The sequence below is a fragment of the Tachyglossus aculeatus genome, chromosome 22 (genome assembly GCF_015852505.1).
Source record: "Tachyglossus aculeatus isolate mTacAcu1 chromosome 22, mTacAcu1.pri, whole genome shotgun sequence".
In the NCBI taxonomy this organism is placed as follows: domain Eukaryota; kingdom Metazoa; phylum Chordata; class Mammalia; order Monotremata; family Tachyglossidae; genus Tachyglossus; species Tachyglossus aculeatus.
This window is the reverse complement of record NC_052087.1, coordinates 59,277,839-59,297,052: the sequence shown is the minus strand read 5'-3', so window position 1 is coordinate 59,297,052 and position 19,214 is coordinate 59,277,839. Positions and strand designations below refer to the sequence as shown.

Genomic DNA, 19,214 nt, shown 5'->3' with positions numbered 1-19,214 from the left:
TGTACACATAAAATAAATGGAGCAATAAATACGTGCAAACATATATACGTCAATCAATCGTATTTATTGAGCGCTTACTGTGTGCAGAGCACTGGACTAAGCGCTCGGGAAGTACAAGTTGGCAACATATAGAGACGTCCCTACCCAACAGTGGGCTCACAGTCTAAAAGACTTGTCCTTCCCAAGCGCTTGGTGCAGTGCTGTGCACACAGTAAACGCTCAATAGATCCGATTGGATGAATGAATGAATGGAATGCCATCATTATTATTATAGTAAGCGCTTACCAAATGCCATCATTTTGATTATTACTCCCCCCCTCCCCCGCCTCGGGGCGGGCGGGGGGCGGGGCTAGGGAGGCGGCCGGGCCAATGAGAAGGCGGTGGCGGAGGGGGGCACCAATCAGGGCGGGGCTGGGACTGTGACGTCACGGCCGCAGGTCCTCGTGCCGCGGTGTAGCGGGGCATTCATTCATTCAATCGTATTTATTGAGCGCTTACTGGGTGCAGAGCACTGTACTAAGCGCTTGGGAAGTCCAAGTTGGCAACATCTAGAGACGGTCCCTACCCAGCAGTGGGCTCACAGTCTAAAAGACTTGTCCTTCCCAAGCGCTTAGTACAGCGCTAAAGCGCGCAATAGATCATCATCAATCGTATTTATTGAGCGCTTACTGTGTGCAGAGCACTGGACTAAGCGCTTGGGAAGTCCAAGTTGGCAACATAGAGAGACGGTCCCTACCCAACAGTGGGCTCACAGTCTAAAAGATAGATCTAATAGATCCGATTGGATGAATGAATGAATGAATGGAATGCCATCATATTATTATTATAGTAAGCGCTTACCAAATGCCATCATTTTGATTATTACTCCCCCCGCCCCCCCGCCTGGGGGCGGGGCGAGGGCGGCGGCCGGGCCAATGAGAAGGCGGCGGCGTCGGGGGGCGCCAATCAGGGCGGGGCTGGGGCTGTGACGTCACGGCCGCAGGTCCTCGTGCCGCGGTGTAGCGGCGGAGCGGCGGCGGCGGGCGCTCAGAGCGCGCAGAGCCGCGGCGGGGGGAGGACGGGTGGGCGGGCGGACGGGTCCCGGACGGACCGACACACCGACCGGCAGGCCGACCGACAGACCGAGCGACCGACGCCGCCCTTGCCCCGCCGCCCCCCGGGCATGAAGACCAAGTTCTGCGGCGGCGGCGGCGGTGGCGGCGGCGCGGAGGCGGAGCCCACCCCCCTGGGACTGCTCCTCGGCTGCGGCCCCGGAGACGCCCCCGCCGGCCCCGCGCCCGAGGCCGTGGGGAAGGAGGCCGGGCCCCGCCCGCCGGTGCCGGTGCCCCCCGTGCCGGTGCCCCCCCCGGTGCCCCCGGTGCCCCCGGTGCCGGCGCCTCCGGCCGAGGAGCCTCCCGAGCCGCGCACCCGCCTTCGGGCCTACCTGTGGTGCCGCCAGTTCCTGCCCGGGGCCTGGCGGGCGCTGCGCGAGGACCAGTTCCTCATCGCCGTCGTCAGGTCAGTGGGGCCCCGACGACGGGCCCCCCCGCCAACCGGCGGACCGTTTCCCGGGAGGCTCCGCCCCCCGGCCCGAGGCGGCGCCGCGGCCGTGGCCCGGACCCCCCCCGCTTCGCCCCCCGCCCCCCCAGATTGGCTTCGGCCGCCGGGACCCCGGGGCTTCGCGGCCCACCCGCCCGCACCCCCCCTCCCCGGAGGACCCCCGTGTCTCTCCCCTTCTCTCCTCCCTCCCTTTCCTCCCCTCCCTCTGCTCTCCTCTCTCTTTTCCTCCCCCTTTCTCCCTTCTTCCCCCTTCCTCCCCTCTCCCCTTTTCCCTCCTCTCCCCCTTCCCCCCTCCCCTTTCCCCCTTCCCCCCTCCCCTTCCCTCTCCTCTCCCTTCCCTCTCCTCTTCTTTCCTCTCCTCTCCCCCTCTCCTCCTCCCCCCTTTCCCCCTTTTCCCCCTTCTCTTTCCCTTCTCTCCTCTTTCCCCCCTCTCCTTTTCTCTCAGCCCTTTCTCCTCTCCCCTTTTCCCTCTCCCCTTTCCCCTCTCTCCCCTTTCCCCTCTCTCCCCTTCCCCCTCTCTCCCCTTTCCCCTCTCTCCCCTTTCCCCTCTCTTCCCTTTCCCCCCTCTCCCCTTCCCCCTCCCCTTTCCCCCCTCCCCTTTCCCCTCCCCTTTCCCCTTTCCCCCCTCCCCTTTCTCCTCCCCCCTTCCCTTCCCTCCTCCCCCCTTCCCTTCCCCCCTCTCCCCTTTCCCCCCCCTTTCCCTCCTCTCCCCTTCCCCCCTTTCCCCCACCCTCTTCCCCCTCCCTTCCCTCCCCTTTCTTCCCCTCTCCTCTCCCCCCTCCTCTTCTCCTCCCCCCTTTCCCCCTCTCCCCCTCTCCTCCCTCCCCTCTCCCCTTCCCCCCTCTCCCCTCCCCCCCCACTTCTCCCCCTCCCCTTTCCTCCCCTCTCTCCCTCCCCTCTCTCCCCCCTCCTCTCCCCCTCTCCTCCTCTCCTCCTCCCCCCTTTCCCCTCTCCTCCCCGTCCCCTTTCCTCTCCTCTCCCCCCTCCTCCCCTCTCCCCCTCCCCCCCTTTCCTCCCCCTCCTCTCCCTTTCCCCCCTCCTCTCTCCTCTCCCCCTCTCCCCTCTGCTACTTTTTCCCATCTTCCTTCTCCCCTCCTCCCTTTTCTCTTCTCTGATCCCACCGCCTCAGGCAGAGACCCCCTTCTCCTCAGGGATCAGTGGACTCCGCTGGTGAACTTGGGGAGCCCTTCCTCATCATCTCAGGGTGAAGTGTAGCGCAGCCGCCCACTTGCCCCGGGTGGGAATAGAGGAGCCGAAGGAGGAGGCCACCTGAAGGGAGGAGACCCGGGGGGGCCGGGGGGGGGGGGGTGGTAGCCAACCCCTGCCAGCCCTTTTTTCCTGGGCTGGGGGCCCTCTGCCCTCTTCCTCCCCCCACCCCCACCCTCATCATTTTGGGGGGGAAGCAGTGTGGCTCAGTGGAAAGAGCCCGGGCTTTGGAGTCGGAGGTCATGGGTTCTAAGCCCGGCTCCGCCAATTGTCAGCTGTGTGACTTTGGGCAAGTCACTTCACTTCTCTGGGCCTCAGTGACCTCATCTGGAAAGTGGGGATTAAGACTGTGAGCCCCCATGGGATGACCTGATCACCTTGTAACCTCCCCAGCGCTTAGAACAGTACTTTGTACATAGTAAGTGCTTAATAAATGCCATTATTATTATTATTTGGGGAGCAGGGACCTCACTTTATGCCCCAGGCTGCCATCTGGCTATGGCCACCTGAAGCCCCGGGTGGACATTGAGGTTGGCCATGCCCCCTTTACCCACTGCAGAGCTGAGCAGTCCGGTCACCTGGCCTGGGTCAGGAGTCTCCCACAGCCACGGGCACCAGCCTCACCCCCATTTGTCAGGAGAACTGAGCTCCTACTGTGTGCTAAACACTGGACTGATCACTTGAAAGAGTACAGGGTGCTGGAAGGCACGATTCCTGGAAGACACAACACAATTATGTTGCCAGCTTGTACTTTCCAAGCGCTTAGTACAGTGCTGTGCACACAGTAAGCCCTCAATAAATACGATTGAAAGAATGAATTCATGCCCTCAAGGAGTTTACCGCCCAGGAAGGGACATTAAAATATAATGATGCGTGTAAAGGTGCTCATGAGGTAGAGGCAGGAAGAAGTACTTGGAAGAAGCACTGTGGTCTAGTGGAAAGGGCACAGACCTGAGAGTCGGAGGTTTTGGGTTCTAATCCTGACTCTGCCACGTGACTGCTGTGTGACCTTGGACAAATCATTTCACTTCTCTGGGCCTCAGCTACCTCATCTGTAAAATGGGGATGAAGACTGAGAGCCCTATGTGGGACAAGGACTGTGCCCAACCCGGTTAGCTTTTCTATCCCGGGGCTTAGTACAGTGCCTGGTGCATAGTAAGCGCTTAACAAATACCGTAATTATTATTATTATTGAAATGGCAGCTGTAGGCAAGGGTAGGACTTGGGAGATAAAGAAATTAATCAGGGAAGGCCTCCTGGAGGTGGTGTGATTCCAGGAGGAGGAACACGGGCTTGGGATTCAGAAGGATTCAGTCCCTTTTAGCCTGTGAGCCCCCTTTTAGACTGTGAGCCCACTGTTGGGTAGGGACTGTCTCTATATGTTGCCAACTTGTACTTCCCAAGCGCTTTAGTACAGTGCTCTGCACACAGTAAGCGCTCAATAAATACGATTGATGATTCAGAAGACATGGGTTCTAATCCCGGCTCCGCACTTGTCTGCTGTGTGACCTCGGGCAAGGCACTTAACTTCTCAGTGCCTCAGTGACTTCATTTGTAAATTGGGGATTAGGACTGTTAGCCCCACTTGGTACAGCTTAATTACCCTGTGTTTACCCCCGCACATAGTACATAGTAAGTTTGGCACATAGTAAGCACTGAACATTATTGTTTTTGTTGCTTGAAGATGAGGAGAGTGCTGGCCGAAGTGAAGGGGGAGGGAGGATGCGGGGCAAAATGACAACAGCAACAGTTAGGAACGAGGCACCCCGACTAGGTTGGCTTGAGGTTGGCAGTGCCACCACCACCACCGCCCCGGGGTGCCGTAGGAGAGGAGTGAGAACGGGTGCCAGGGAGAAAGCCGAGTGAAGGGCTTAAGGCTGGTTGCCAGGAGTTTCCGCTTGATGCGGAGATGGATGGGCAGCCATTGGGTGCCCCGGAGGAGTGGGGAGACTTTTCCTCAGGCAGTTCTTGAGGAAAATATTCCAGGCAGCCCAATGATGTATGGACTGGAGAGGACAAGGGCCTCGATGGATCAGTCGTACTTGTTGAGCGCTTACTCGGCAGAGCACTGTACTGTGCACGTGGGAGAGTACAATAGAGTCAGTAGACACGTTCCCTGCCCTCAAAGAGTTTACAGGTACTGGGGGACCCAGATACTAAAATCAACTAGAGGTAACGGGGCCCGATCCAGTGTAAAGACCTGTATGGAACTACTAGTTAGGGGAGCGGATTGGGGGGAGGGCTTGCAGTAAGGGAGAGAGTGGGGGTGGGGGGGGAGGCAGTTGAGAGATTAATCGCTGTTGGCTTCCTGGAGAGGATGTAATCTCAGTCGGATTTTGAAGATGGGGAAAGCAGTGGAAGAGACGGGGAGGTAAGAACAAAGTGTAGAGAGGGGAGTAGTCTGGCAATAGAGGAGTCAAGTGTGTAGAAATAGTGATCAGTGAGGAGTAAAAATAATAATAATTGTGGTATTAAGTGCCTCCTTTTAGACTGTGAGCCCACTGTTGGGTAGGGACTGTCTCTATATGTTGCCAATTTGTACTTCCCAAGCGCTTAGTCCAGTGCTCTGCACACAGTAAGCGCTCAATAAATACGATTGATGATGATGATGATGATGATGCTTTGTGCCAGGCACTGTACTAAGCGCTGGAGAAGATGCAAAAAAATTGGAGCGGACCCTGTCCCTGCCCCACAAGGGGCTCACAGTCTTAATCCCCATATTACAGATGAGGGAATTGAGACCCCGGAAAGTGAAGTGGTTTGCCCAAGGTCACACGGCAGACAAGTGATGGAGCCAGGATGAGAACCCAGGCCCTTTGACTCTCAGGCCCCGGCTCTGTCATTCATTCATTCATTCAGTCGTATTTCAATCAATCAATCAATCGTATTTATTGAGCGCTTACTGTGTGCAGAGCACTGTACTAAGCGCTTGGGAAGTACAAGTTGGCAACAGAGACAATTTATTGAGTGCTTACCGGGTGCAGAGCACTGTGCTAAATATTTGGAAAGTACAATTCAGCAACAAATAGAGACAATCCCTGCCCACAATGGGCTCACAGTCTAGAGGGAGGGAGACAGGCATCAAAACAAGTAACCAGGCATCAATAGCATCAATATAAATAAATAGAATTGTAGATTGAGAAGCAGCGTGTCTTAGTGGAAAGAGCCCGGGCTTGGGAGTCAGAGGTCGTGGGTTCTAATCCCGGCTCCGCCACTTGGCAGCTGTGTGACTTTGGGCAAGTCGCTTCACTTCTCGGTGCCTCAGTGACCTCATCTGGAAAATGGGGATTAAGACTGTGAGCCCCATGTGGGACAACCTGATTACCTTGTATCTACCCATAGTGCTTGATACAGAGTAAGCACTTATCACATACCATTATTTTTATTTTTACTCAGTGCTTAGAACAGAGCTCAGTGCTTAGAACTATTACTATATATACACATCATTTATATAAACAGAATAATAAGTATGTACCTGATGATGATGATGATGGCATTTAAGTGCTTACTATGTGCAAAGCACTGTTCTAAGCGCTGGGGAGGATACAAGGTGATCAGATTGTCCCACATGGGGCTCACAGTCTTCATCCCCATTTTACAGATGAGGGAACTGAGGCACAGAGAAGTGAAGTGACTCGCCCAAAGTCACACAGCTGACAATTGGCAGAGCCGGGATTTGAACCCATGACCTATGACTCCCAAGCCCGGGCTCTTTCCTTTGGGTCACGCTGCTTCCCTGTACCTGTATACCCAAGGGCTGTGGAAGGAGGAGGGGTAGAGCGAAGGGAGCGAGCGAGTCGGGGTGATGGGGAGGGGAGGGGGCGCAGAGAAAAAGGGAGACAGTCTGGGAAGGCCTCCTGGAGGAGGTGAGTCTTCAGTAGGGCTTTGAAGGGGGTAAGTGTGATTAGATTTGAGGAGGGAGGGCTATCCAGGCCAGAGATAGGACGCGGGCCAGGGAGCTGAGAGAGGAAGCGGCAGATTCAGTAAATATTGCGGAGGCAGAGCGAACAGGGGGTTGGAGACAGACTGACTAGGGCAGGGAAACAGAGGGAGGAGTCAAGGCCAGTCCCGAGGTTACGGGCCAGGTGGCCGGGAGGGGACCGGGGCTGCTGTTGGGGTGGGGGTGGCGGCGTCCACTGTGATGGGAAAGTGAGGCGGGGGGTCGGTGGGACAGGTAAATCGGGATCAGGAACGCTACTGCGGAGGAGGAGAGGGGGCCGGGGCTGGAGAGGTCCATCTGGGAGTCATCCACACCGGGCGGTGAACGGAGTGACGCGGGGAGACTGGCCAGAAGAGAAGGGGACTCAGACCTGAGCCTTGGGGTGGGCCCGGGGTGGGGGCGGCGGGAGGCTGAAAGAGACCGGGAAGCAGCCAGAGAGTGGCGGACACTCGGGCGAAAGGACTGTCGGAAAAGCCAAGGTTAGCCAGTAAGGTTTACAGTGGATGCCCATCCATCTCCTCCTCAAGCAGGGCCTCCTGACCATTCATTCATTCAGTTGAATTTACTGAGCGCTTTCTGTGTACTAAGCACTTGGGCAGGTACAGCGACGGTCACATTCCCTGCCCACAAGCTCACAGGCTAGAGGGGGAGACAGACATTAATTATTAGAGAAGCAGCGTGGCTCAGTGGAAACAATAGCAACAACAATAATGGCATTTGTTAAGCGCTTACTATGTGCAGAGCACTGTTCTAAGCGCTGGGGGGGGATACAAGGTGATCAAGTTGTCCCACGTGGGGCTCACGGTCTTAATCCCCATTTTACAGATGAGGGAACTGAAGCTCAGAGAAGTTAAGTGGCTTGCCCAAGGTCACACAGCAGACATGTGGTGGAGCTGGGATTCGAACCCATGACCTCTGACTCCAAAGCCCGGGCTCTTTCCACTGAGCCAGAGCACAGGCTTTGGAGTCAGAGGTCATGGGTTCAAATCCCGGCTCCGCCAACTGTCAGCTGTGTGACCTTGGGCGAGTCACTTAACTTCTCTGCGCCTCAGTGACCTCGTCTGTAAAATGGGGATTAAAACTGTGAGCCCTCCGGGGGACAACCTGATCACCTTGTGACCTCCCCAGTGCTTAGAACAGTGCTTTGCACATAGTGAGCGCTTAACAAATACCATCATTATTATCCCTACATACGTACATAAGTAAATAGCAGATGTCTCTATATGTTGCCAACTTGTACTTCCCAAGCGCTTAGTACAGTGCTCTGCACACAGTAAGCGCTCAATAAATACGATTGATTGATTGATTGATATATACATATGTGCTGTAGCTGGGGGAGGGAGGATGAATGAAGGGAGCGAGTCAGGGAGGCGCAGAAGGGAGTGGGAGAAAGAGGCAAGGAGAGCTTAGTCAGGGAAGGCGTCTTGGATGAGACGTGCCTTCAAGAAGGCATGGAAGTGAGGGAGAGCAATTACCTGTCTGATCATCATCATCAATCGTATTTATTGAGCGCTTACTATGTGCAGAGCACTGTACTAAGCGCTTGGGAAGTACAAATTGGCAACATATAGAGGCAGTCCCTACCCAACATTGGGCTCACAGTCTAATGTGAGGAGGGAGGGCATTCCAGGCCAGAGGTAGGATGTGGGTGAGAGGTCTGGCGGCGAGATAGAAGAGATCGAGGAACAGGGAAGTTAGCATTTTGGAAGAAGTGTGTGGGCTGGGTTGTAGTAAGAGAGTAGGGAGTTGAGGTAGGAGGGGGCAAGGGGATGGAGAGCTTTAAAGCCAGTGGCGCGGAGTTTGTTTTTGGTGCGGAGAGGACTACTGTCTCTAAGCCCCTCAGTCAGCTCTGTCTTTCCTCCTTTACCTGGTTCCTCTCCCCCCACATCCCAGCCTCCCCCGACTCCCTCTCGTAGTGCCAACCTTCTCCCTGGACCTCGTTCTTGGCACTCTCGCGCCGTCACGCATCCCTTTCTCGATGTCAGACTCCCCATCTTCAAGGTCCTTCTGAAATTACATCTGTAAGAGGTGTTTCCTGACTCATCTGTCATCTCCCCACCCTATTTCCCACCTACTATATTCATTCTTCCAGCACCTCCTTGTCACCTAAGCACTTGAGTCCTCACCCCCTAAACCCAGCCTCCTCACCCGTGCATTCATTCATTCAGTGGTAATTATTGAGCGCTTACTGTGTACTTGGACTCTGATGCTCTCCCTGCCTCCCGTTTATTTTAATGTCTATCTCCCCCACTAGATTGTCAACTTCTTAAGGGCAGGGATCGCGTCTACTAACTCTGTTGGCATCTCCCAGGCGCTCAGTAGGGTGCTTGCACAAAGCAGGCACTCGGTGAAAGCTATTGATTGATTAAGGAGGGGGTGGTCCCCAGTGTGGAAGGAAGGCCAGAGGTCGAGGGGGGAATTAGGTTGGAACAGAGCTTGGGTGGTTTGGCCAGGAAGGGATCACGGGGCTGACCTTGGAGGGAGCGGTTTCGTTGGAGCCTGGGGAAGTAGGGGGAGGGCTGCCAGGTTGTGGGGGGCGAGTAGGGATTTGGAGGAGAGGAAGCAGAGGTGGTGGTGGTCGATGGCCCATCTGAGGAGCGAAGAGGGCTAGAAAGACGGGCGTATCTGCCCGTCTTTGATGATGATGATGATCTGCAGGTGGTGGGGAACCAACCCCCCAACCCGACCCCGAGTGGGGAACAGGTTTCTGCATCTTGGCCTTATTTTTAGTTTGGAGCCCCCCGAGTTCGTTCATTCGTATTTATTGGGCGCTTACTGTGTGCAAAGCACTGTACTAAGCGCTTGGGAAGTACAAATCGAGTACTCCCATATATGTGGCCGTCTGTCATGGCGGTGCCCCAAATGCATCCAGGGGCTGGAAAGCGAGGGAGGCCGTCCTGCTCCTTCCCAGCTTAAAGCCTCCTGTCCCCTCCTCACTCTGAATCGCCTAAGCCCTTGGATCTATGAGGAGACCCTCGTTGTCGGAGTCATTTGAGATTGTAGCTGCTGGGTGAACCGGAGGCCCCTGGGCCTTGGGCGTGGGTTGTTGCCAGAACCAGACCTGCCCCGGGGAAGCAGTGGACCCCCGTCCTGGGCCTGTCAGGGGTCAGAAGTGGGAGAGCCGATTAGGGTTGTCTGGCCGGGACCTCTGGACCGCCAGGCTATTGTCCAGCCAGGCTGACCCCTCCCTCCAGGAGCTGATGCTCTTCCTCGAAGCTGGGCTCCGGCTCACACAGAACGGAACCACTGGGCGGTTGGACAACCACGGTTTGCCTGCGGCCCATCTCTGCTCTGCTAAAGGGAGGCCCGGCGGGTTAGGGGTCCTAGTCAGGATGAAGCTGGAGGCCCCGGTGGAAATAGACTTGAGCCTCTGTGTTGTGCCACTTTCCATGCCAAGGGGTGTGGGGGTGGGGGGAGGGCAGGGGGAACTCCTGCCCTTTAGCCTAGAAACTGACCCAGATGTTTGGGCAATCCCCGCTGTGTCCCCTGTGCTGTGTCCCCTGTCCTATCCCCCTCGGTATGTTGACACTGATAAGGAGTCACGGGGGATGATAGAGGAAGATCTGAGGAGTTGGCTGGAGGAGTAAAGGTCTGTGTACACGGCATCAGGGAGCTGAATAAATGGCCCTTCCTTTGCCCCAAACCGTCCCCCACCCCACCTTGGCCCCCCAGCAGATACCCACATATACACACATGTCCCTAATTGAGAACGGCTAACCTTGCTGTGGCTCTAGGGGAAGACCCCCAGTTCTGGGTACCTCTGATAGCACTTCAGTCTGGAACTGAGGTGGGCTTCGCAGCCCCCCTCCACGCCCCTTGCTTGCAGCCCTCTGTGCCCTCCCCACGAAGGGGCCGTTGGGCCTCGACTCCGTGGGAACTGTCGGTCCACCCTGGGGCCGAGAAGTGGCCGCTTCTGTGAATGCGGTAGGGCCCCTGTTGCCCAAGGGTCTGGAGGATTTAATAATGATAATAATAATAATAATAATAATAATAATGGCATTTATTAAGCGCTTAATATGTGCAAAGCACTGTTCTGAGCCCTGGGTTACAAAATGATCAGGTTGTCCCACAGCGGGCTCACAGTCTTAATCCCCATTTTACAGATGAGGTAACGGAGGCACAGAGAAGTTAAGTGGCTTGCCCAAAGTCAATCAATCAATCAATTGTATTTATTGAGCGCTTACTGTGTGCAGAGCACTGTAGATTTTTGAGGAGGGGAGTAACATGCCCAGAGCGTTTCTGGACAAAGACCATCCGGGCAGCAGCATGAAGTATGGATTGAAGTGGGGAGAGACACGAGGATGGGAGATCAGAGAGAAGGCTGATGCTGTCACACAGCTGACAATTGGCGGAGCAGGGATTTGAACCCATGACCTGACTCTAAAGCCCATGCTCTTTCCACTGAGCCACGCTGATTTGAGCAAGGAGTTAAAAACTGGACGTTTTCCACAACTCCACCTGGTAACTTGTCTGCGGGAGGGTGGCCTAGTGAAAAGAGTCCAGGCCTGGCAGCCAAAGAACCTTGGTTCCTGTTCCAGCTCTACCACGTCCCTGCTGGGTGACTTTGGGCGAGTCACTTCATTTTCCTGGGCCTCAGTTTCTTCATAAGTAAAATGGGGATTCAGTACCTGTCCTTCCTCCCACTCCTCACTGAGTTCCCCTGCCCCCTATCTCTCCCCACTGCAGTCCATACTTCACCTTGCTGCCCGGATCATCTTTCTAAAAAAAAGTTCTGTCCTTGTCTCCCCACTCCTCAAGAACCTCTAGTAGTTGCCCATCCACTTCTGCATCAAGCATGAACTCCTCACCATTGGCTTGCAAGCACTCAATCGGCTCTGATTTCTACTACAACCCAACCCACATACTTTGCTCCTCCAATGCCAACCTAACGCCCTTTACCTCGATATTGTCTGTCTCACCGCCCGCTGTTTGCCCACGTCCTGCCCCTGGCTTGGAACTCCTTCCTGGTTCTTACCTGGCAGGCGATGACTCTCCCCACCTTCAAAGCGTAATTAAAATCCCATCTCCTCCAAAGGGCCTTCCCCAGCTAAGCCCTCATTTCCTCTATTCCCTCTCCCTTCTGGGTTACCCTTGCCTTGATCTCTGCACTTTATTCACCCCACCCACACACCCCTACCCTCAGCCCCATAGCACTAATGTCTGCATCCATAATGGATTGTAATTTCTGTCTCCCCCTGTAGACAGTAAGCTCCTCGAGGGCAGGGAACACGTCTACCAACTCTGTTATACTCTCCCAAGTGCTGAGGTAGGACAGTTATCGTTGGTCCTATTTTAGGGCCCAGGTCGTGGTGCCACCGGAGAAGTCTTGCCATCCAGGGCCCTCCCCAGATCACCAGCCCCGAGGAGCGGGAAGGCTGTGGGGAGTGGCTCCCGGGCGTCTTATTGGTCAGCCTCCTCCCTTCCCCCACAAAGCTCAGCTACCCTGTCCTAATAATAATAATAATAATGGCATTTATTAAGCAGTTACTATGTGCAAAGCACTATTCTAAGCACTGGGGAGTTTACAAGGTGATCAGGTTGTCCCAAGGGGGGCTCACAGTCTTAATCCCCATTTTCCTGATGAGGTAACCGAGACACACAGAGAAGTGAAGTGACTTGCCCAAAGTCACACAGCTGACAGTTGGCGGAGCCGGGATTTGAACCCATGACCTCTGACTCCAAAGCCCGTGCTCTTTCCACCGAGCCACGCTGCTTCTCTACTTCTCCGGTGGCACCACGACCTGGGCCCTAAAATAGGGCCAACTATAACTGTCCTACCTCAGCACTAGGGAGAGTATAAGAGAGTTGATAGACGTATTCCCTGCCCTCGAGGAGCTCACTGTCTACAGGGGGGAGACAGAAATTACAATCAATTATGGATATAGACGTTAGTGCCGTCCTGCCCTGGGCCTCATGCCCCAGCCCTACTCCTTTCGTCCAGCTCTAGCCGCTGCCACCCCCTCACCTCCTGCTCCTCCATGGTTCTTCCTAGGTACCTGCAGAAGGTACAGTGCAGCACTGAGCCCTGGAGGAGCCCAGTCTGCACCCCAAGGCCTGGGCTTCAGAGAACGACTCTGTGCTAGAGCTTCGGTGGGCAGCCCTACCTGGCTTCCCCATGCCAGGAGCCAGCATTTGCCCCCCGGCAAAGTCCCCTTTGGGGTGAGCGGTGCGTTACATTCTTCCAGCACTCAAATGGATGGTGCAGCACCCCTGACTGTGCCCTGCCTCCCGCCCCATCGTCCAGTGACCCAGCTCAGACCATCCCTGACTGCCCCCGGTGACCCAGCCTGGACCATCTAACATCCCAGACTCTATTCTGGTCCCTGATCCAGTGACCCAGCCCAGACCGTCCAGAACCCGCGACTACCCCCAGCGACCCGGCCTGGACCATCCAATACCCCTGGTTCTGCCCTGCCCCTCCGTCTGTTACCCAGTCCAGACCATCCATCACCCCTGACTATCCTCTCTCCATCCGTGACTCTCCTCCAGGGATACAGCACAGACCCTCCAACACCCCCACCCCTGACTCTTCCCCAGTGACCGAGCGTGGACCATCCAGTGCCCCTGACCCTCCGCCAGTGACCTGACCCATTTGGACACTGGCCCGTGAATCTGCCCCCAACCCTGTACTTGAGGCTGAGTGGCATCTTGTGAGAGCAGCTTCCCCGGCTTTGGGAATAGTTTCTTGTTTGACCACACCAGTTTCATTCATTCAATCATAGTTATTGAGCGCTTACTGTGTGCAGAGCACTGTACTAAGCACTTGGGAAGTACGAGTCGGCAACCTCTAGACGGTCCCAACCCAACAACGGACTCACAGTCTAGAAGTGGGAGTCAGACGACAAAACAAAACATGTAGACAGGTGTCAAAATCGTCAGAACAAATAGAATTAAAGCTATATACACATCATTAACAAAATAAATAGAATAGTAAATATGGGCGAGCAGAATAGAGTAATAAATCCGTACAAATATATACAAGTGCTGTGGGGAAGGGAAGGAGGTAGGGCGGGGGGAATGGGGAGGAGGAGAGGAAAATGTGGGGGGCCTCTGTGTCTTAGGGGAAGGGGGTGGGCGGGGGAGGGCTGTAGGATTTGGGGTCAGGTGCATCTGGGACTTCAGCCTTCGAGGAAGCTAGGCTGGGGAGTCCGATGGTCCGGTCTCTCTTCTCCTCCCTCCCCAAGATTCCTCCAGGTACCTGGTGGCCGCTGCCCCTTCATTAGGGGCTGGACCTGTCCTTGGGGGCCCCCGAGCCCAGGCCTAGACTATAGGTGTGGTGCTGTGCTGGCCGTTGGGGAGAGCCAGAGTTAGCCGATTCATTCTCCTCCCTCAGAGGGGTGCAGGACTTGCTGGGCCAGAGCGTTGCCTGAGGGAAGCAACAGCGAGGCTGGCAGAACTGGGAGTGGGGCCGGCGAGTTGAGTGGGAAAAGAACTGTGCCAGGCAGGGGGCTGGACAAGATGGGCTGAGCCGGGGCCTGGAGGGGAAAGGGAGTGAGGCACCCAAGGGAGAGGGCTCCGCCTAGCATCTTCTCTGGCCGCAGGGCGAAAAGGCATAGTTGAGGGCACTTGGAATGCTCTGCCTTCTCTGCCACCCTCCCCTGCCCGGAGTCTCCTGGCCCACACCCCTCAGCCCTGGCAGGATCTCTGGCCCTGAGCGAGTCTGTGTCTGCTACCGCTCCTTGGGGCTCAGGGCCCAGACTCGGAATGGGCTTTGGGAGCTTCCTACCCGAGGGGAGCCCGGAGCCCACGGGGCATCAGCCTTCACACAGAGCCCAGGACTTGTCCTGAGAGCGGACTATATCAAGCCACGCGGCCGGCCTGTCCCCGGTCACCGGGCGAGACTTAGCTGGAAACCAGCTGGCCTCTCTCCCTCTCTCTCCCCTTCCCCCTGGCTTCCCCTCCTCCTCTCCCTCTCCTCCCCCCATGGGGCCAGGTGGCCTGAGCCTCCCCTAACTGGCACAGGTAGGGCAGAACTGGGCACCCAGCAGACAGACGCACAATAACTCTTCCCCCCACCCTTCAAAGCCTTATTGAAGGCCCATCTCCTCCAAGAGGCCTTCCCTAAGTAAGCCTTCCTTTCCTCTCCTCCCAATCCCTTCTGTGTCACCCTGACTTGCTCCCTTTATTTATCCCCTCTCCCAGCCCAACAGTACTTACATACATGTATGGTTGTACATATTTATTACTCTATTTATTTATTTATTTATTTTGCTTGTACATATCTATCCTATTTATTTTATTTTGTTGGTATGTTTGGTTTTGTTCTCTGTCTCCCCCTTTTAGACTGTGAGCCCACTGTTGGGTAGGGACTGTCTCTATGTGTTGCCAATTTGTACTTCCCAAGCGCTTAGTACAGTGCTCTGCACATAGTAAGCGCTCAATAAATACGATTGATGATGATGATGTCTGTAATTCATATTAGTATCTGTCTTCCCCTCTAGACTGTAAGCTCGCTGTGGGCACAGAATGTGTCTGTTTATTGTTATCACCTCACAAGCGCTCAGTTCAGTGCTGTGCACACAGTAAATGCTCAATAAATGTGGTTGACTGACTGACCCAGTGGGTCTGGGCCTCAGGATGCTCTGCCAGGCCACCGGGGCCCGCGGCTCCTTCCCGCTGCAGCCTCAGTGTGGGGGGCTTCGCTCACGCTCCCCGTCACCATTGGCCGTGACTAACTTCTCTCCCTTTCTCCCTCCCTCTCACGGTCCGTCCATCCGTCCGTCTGTCTCTCCCGTTCCCGGCGGCTTGGGCGCACAGAGGCGGCCTGAGCAACATGCTGTATCGCTGCTCCCTGCCCGACAGCGTCCCGACAGTGGGCAGCGAGCCGCGCCGAGTCCTCCTCCGCCTCTACGGGGCCATCCTGCAGATGGTGAGTGCCACACCCCCTGGGCCACCATGCCCTGGAGCCCTGGAGGATGGGACGGGGCGGAGGGGAGGGGATGTGCGGGGACAGCGTCGAGGGCACACCTGGTATGGCAGACGACCCGGTACGCCACGGAGTCAGTGCTCACTCTGGGCCCGGGGCCGCCCCAGCCGTTCGGGGAGACCCTGCCCCGCTGGGGGCACCGAGTGGACCCCACGTGGAGTTGCTGGGCCGGGAGGGTGGTGCCAAGTGGAAGGAGACCCCTTGGGCTTACCCAGTGCCTGAGGTAATATCCCAGTCTCGCCGCATCAGCCTGCAGGCCCGCCCAACGGGTCTCTTGATGGCCGTGGCCTTGTTCCACTGGGCCGTGGGGCATGTGCGCTGGGCAGCTGTGGGGTTGGGTGGGTGGGAGTGGGAGGCGGCTCCGGGCCTCTGACCGGGCGCGTTGACGGGGCTCCCTAACCCGGCCTCTGTCCCAAACCCAAATTGCCCCAGTTTGTTGTTTGCTCCAGGCTGTGTCGCTTTGCGTCCACAGCGTGGCTCAATGGAAAGAGCACGGGCTTGGGTTCAAATTCCGGCTCTGACAGTTGTCAGCTGTGTGACTTTGGGCAAGTCACTTCACTTCTCTGTGCCTCAGTTCCCTCGTCTGTAAACTGTAAGCCCCACGTGGGACAATGTTCACCTTGTATCCTCCCCAGCGCTTAGAACAGTGCTTGGCACATAGTAAGCGCTTAACAAATGCCATTATTGTTGTTATGTTGGGGCCGGTCAGAGGGAGCTCAGCGCACTGGGCACCCCAGCAGTGGCATCCTGCCCTACGGCCGGTCGCCCTGCAGGGATCCAGCGCTCTGCTGGGCAACGAGGCCTTTCCGGGAACTCTGCCCTGGCTGGTCCACAGGTTCAACCTTCTTCCCATCGCCCCCCGCTTACCGTCCCCGGAGCTTTTTGTGAGCATCCCGGGACTGAGACCGCTGGTCTGGGGTCCATCTGGGCCTCTGGAGGAGTCGGTGGCTCCGGGGCCTGCCCCCTGCGGGAACTTGGCACAGGGCCCCATCCAAGGGCAGGGACACACTCTTCCTCGAGCTCCCCCGCCCCTCCTAGCCTTGCTTGGGGCAGGGGTCCTCACAGCCAGAAGAAGGGGGATGGAGAGAGCACCGGGGGCGGCAGAGTGTTCTCCCACATCCTGCTCTTCCAGATCGTGCTTCCCGCCAGTGGCCCAGACTCAAAATTCAGATCTGCAGCTGCGATTCCGGAGCCAAAAACCAGGCTCCTTCTGGGGCCCAAACTGAGGTAGCGAACAGCGTCTTGAAAGTGCAGTCGGCTCTACCCAGTTAGAAAAGAGAGAACTGAGGTGTGCTGCCCCCCCTCCCACCCCCCTCCCCCTCTACTCTCCCGTATGACTGCCGCTCCTGAACTCTGTTGGCAGCAAGATGCTCCCCCAAAACCCCAGTAGCCAGAATCCTGCTTATATCCTAACATAGCATCCGGGGCCCGCGAGCCCCACTAATCCGAACCCAGTCTGTGGCTGGGTTCGGCACTCCCCGAAACCCACGGATCAGAATCTAGTTTGTGGCCCTACCCTCTAGACTGTATAAGCTTGTTGTAGGCAGGGAACATGTCTGATAATCCTCCTGCATTGTACTCTCCCAGCTCTCGGTACAGTGCTCTGCCCATAGCAAATGCTCATCGATTGATTGATTGGCCGGGGACGGCATTGATCAGAACCCAGTTTGTGGCTGGGCCCAGGTTGGTTTGGAACCAGACTCCTTTCAGAAAGCGGTCCCCGCTGGCCAGTTGCCCCGGCGGTGCCGTCAGATGAGGGGGTCTTCCTCCCTGAAAGGGGCTTCCTTTCTGCCAGGGTAAGAAGGATGGATTGATCGTTCACCCGCAGTGGTGCTTCGTCTCCATCTTTGCCCGATGGATGGTTCTCAAGAAATTGGTTGCGCTTTATCACCCTGGTCTCTCATTTGAGACCCCAGCTGTAGCAGCGGCCACGGCGGTGGCCTCCTCCCAGGGCACGCATAGTTTATTTCCTGCTGCCGGCTCTGGGGAAGGTCCTTGGGGAATGGTCAAGGGGGAGTCGACTGTCTTTTGGCCTGGAGGGTGGGGGCCGGGGGGTCCTGGGACGCTCGTTGCCGTGTGTTTCGGAAGGTCCGGGCATTAGTATGTCTTGCTCGGTCAGCGGGGCCTGGGTCTGGGCTGGTGGTACATGGGGGCCTGCTCCGGTGTGCTCATCCTGGGCTTGGACAAGAGGCTGGCCGGCTTCTCTGAAGGGTGGCTTCCTGGTACAGAGACCCTCTTCCTGAGGGTCTTTCCCAGTGGGGTGTCCCGGGGCGGGCTCGGCCGGAGCTTGAGGCCAAGCTGGGAGACACCAGGCTGATGCCAGTGGCACAGGGTAGGGGCGTGTGAGGTGCAAGGATGAGGGTCCAAGCTCTGTTGCTTCCTGGGAATTATCCAGACCTCCTCAGTCCAGCTAAAGGGGACCAGAGCCCAGCAGAGCCTGGCTGTGCCACCTGACTCCTGGCCCCAGGTTCGCCCGCCTGCCGGGCTCTGGGCGGCCTCCAGCTTTTTGACTTCTGGTGGCGAGTTCTTCTGTCCTCGGCGCCTGGAGCCATCCTCTCCCATGGTGGACATCTGTGGGGCATTCGGGGTACGGTGTCAACAGGCCTTGGAAGGTGCGGAGGGCAGGGCGTGGGAGAGAGCATGAAGGACCCCATTGGATCAGGCGTTGGGAACGGGGTTTCAGGATGGCCCAGGGAACCCTACCGGGGCACGGTGCCCCGTGGAACCTGTGAGCATCGACGCTCCCGGAGTCTGGACCAGGCCCACGCTCTCCTTGTGGGGCTTGTGCTGGCAGAGCGGCGGCGGTAAGGTGCAGTCATGGCCAGTGGGACAGTGGGGAGGCGTGTTTAGGGCTAGCCCTGGGAGAAGTGGTCTTCCCTGACCTCCCGTGTCCGCCCGAGAGGAAGAAAAGACCCCACAACTGAGGTGCTCCGGGCTCTCCCACCTCTGATGGCTTAATCAATCAGTTGTATTTATTGAGCACTTACCATTGCAGGGCACTGCACTAAGCACTTGGGAGAGTGCAGTGCATCAGAGTTGATAAACACATTCCCTGCCCACAACAAGCTCGCAGTCTACAAGGGGAGACCGACACTAATACAAATGTTACGGATGTGGAACTTAAGTGCTTTGGTGCCGAGGGAGGGGTGAATAAAGGGAGTAAATGGGGGTGATGCAAAAGGGAGTGGGAGACGAGGAAATGTGGGCTTAGTCCGGGAAGGCCTCTCGGAGGAGATTTGCCTTCAGTGAGGCTTTGAAGGTGGGGGGAGTGATCGTCAGTCGGATATGAAGAGGAAAGGGTGTTCCAGGCCAGAGGCAAAACGTGGGTGAGAGATCAGCAGGGACATAGACGAGATCAAGGTACAGTGAGAAGGAGGACTGTGAGCCCACTGTTGGGTAGGGACTGTCTCTATATGTTGCCAACTTGTACTTCCCAAGCCCTTAGTACATCATCATCATCATCAATCATATTTATTGAGCGCTTACTATGTGCAGAGCACTGTACTAAGCGCTTGGAAAGTACAAATTGGCAACATATAGAGATGGTCCCTACCCAACAGTGGGCTCACAGTCTAAAAGGGGGAGACAGAGAACAAAACCAAA

General features: G+C 56.5%; 1 protein-coding gene across 4 annotated transcripts in view; it reads left to right on the top strand.

The window, feature by feature from the left end:
- The first annotated feature begins 1,130 nt into the window (after positions 1–1,130).
- Positions 1,131–19,214, top strand: part of CHKA (choline kinase alpha) — a 36,310-nt gene continuing 18,226 nt past the window's right edge. For all 4 annotated transcript variants that reach the window (XM_038765107.1, XM_038765105.1, XM_038765106.1 and 1 more), the window contains exons 1-2: positions 1,131–1,497; positions 15,443–15,554. In XM_038765107.1, the coding sequence (XP_038621035.1) occupies positions 1,163–1,497; positions 15,443–15,554 (447 nt within the window). In that variant the 5' untranslated portion in view covers positions 1,131–1,162. The remainder of the gene's footprint in view (positions 1,498–15,442; positions 15,555–19,214) is intronic.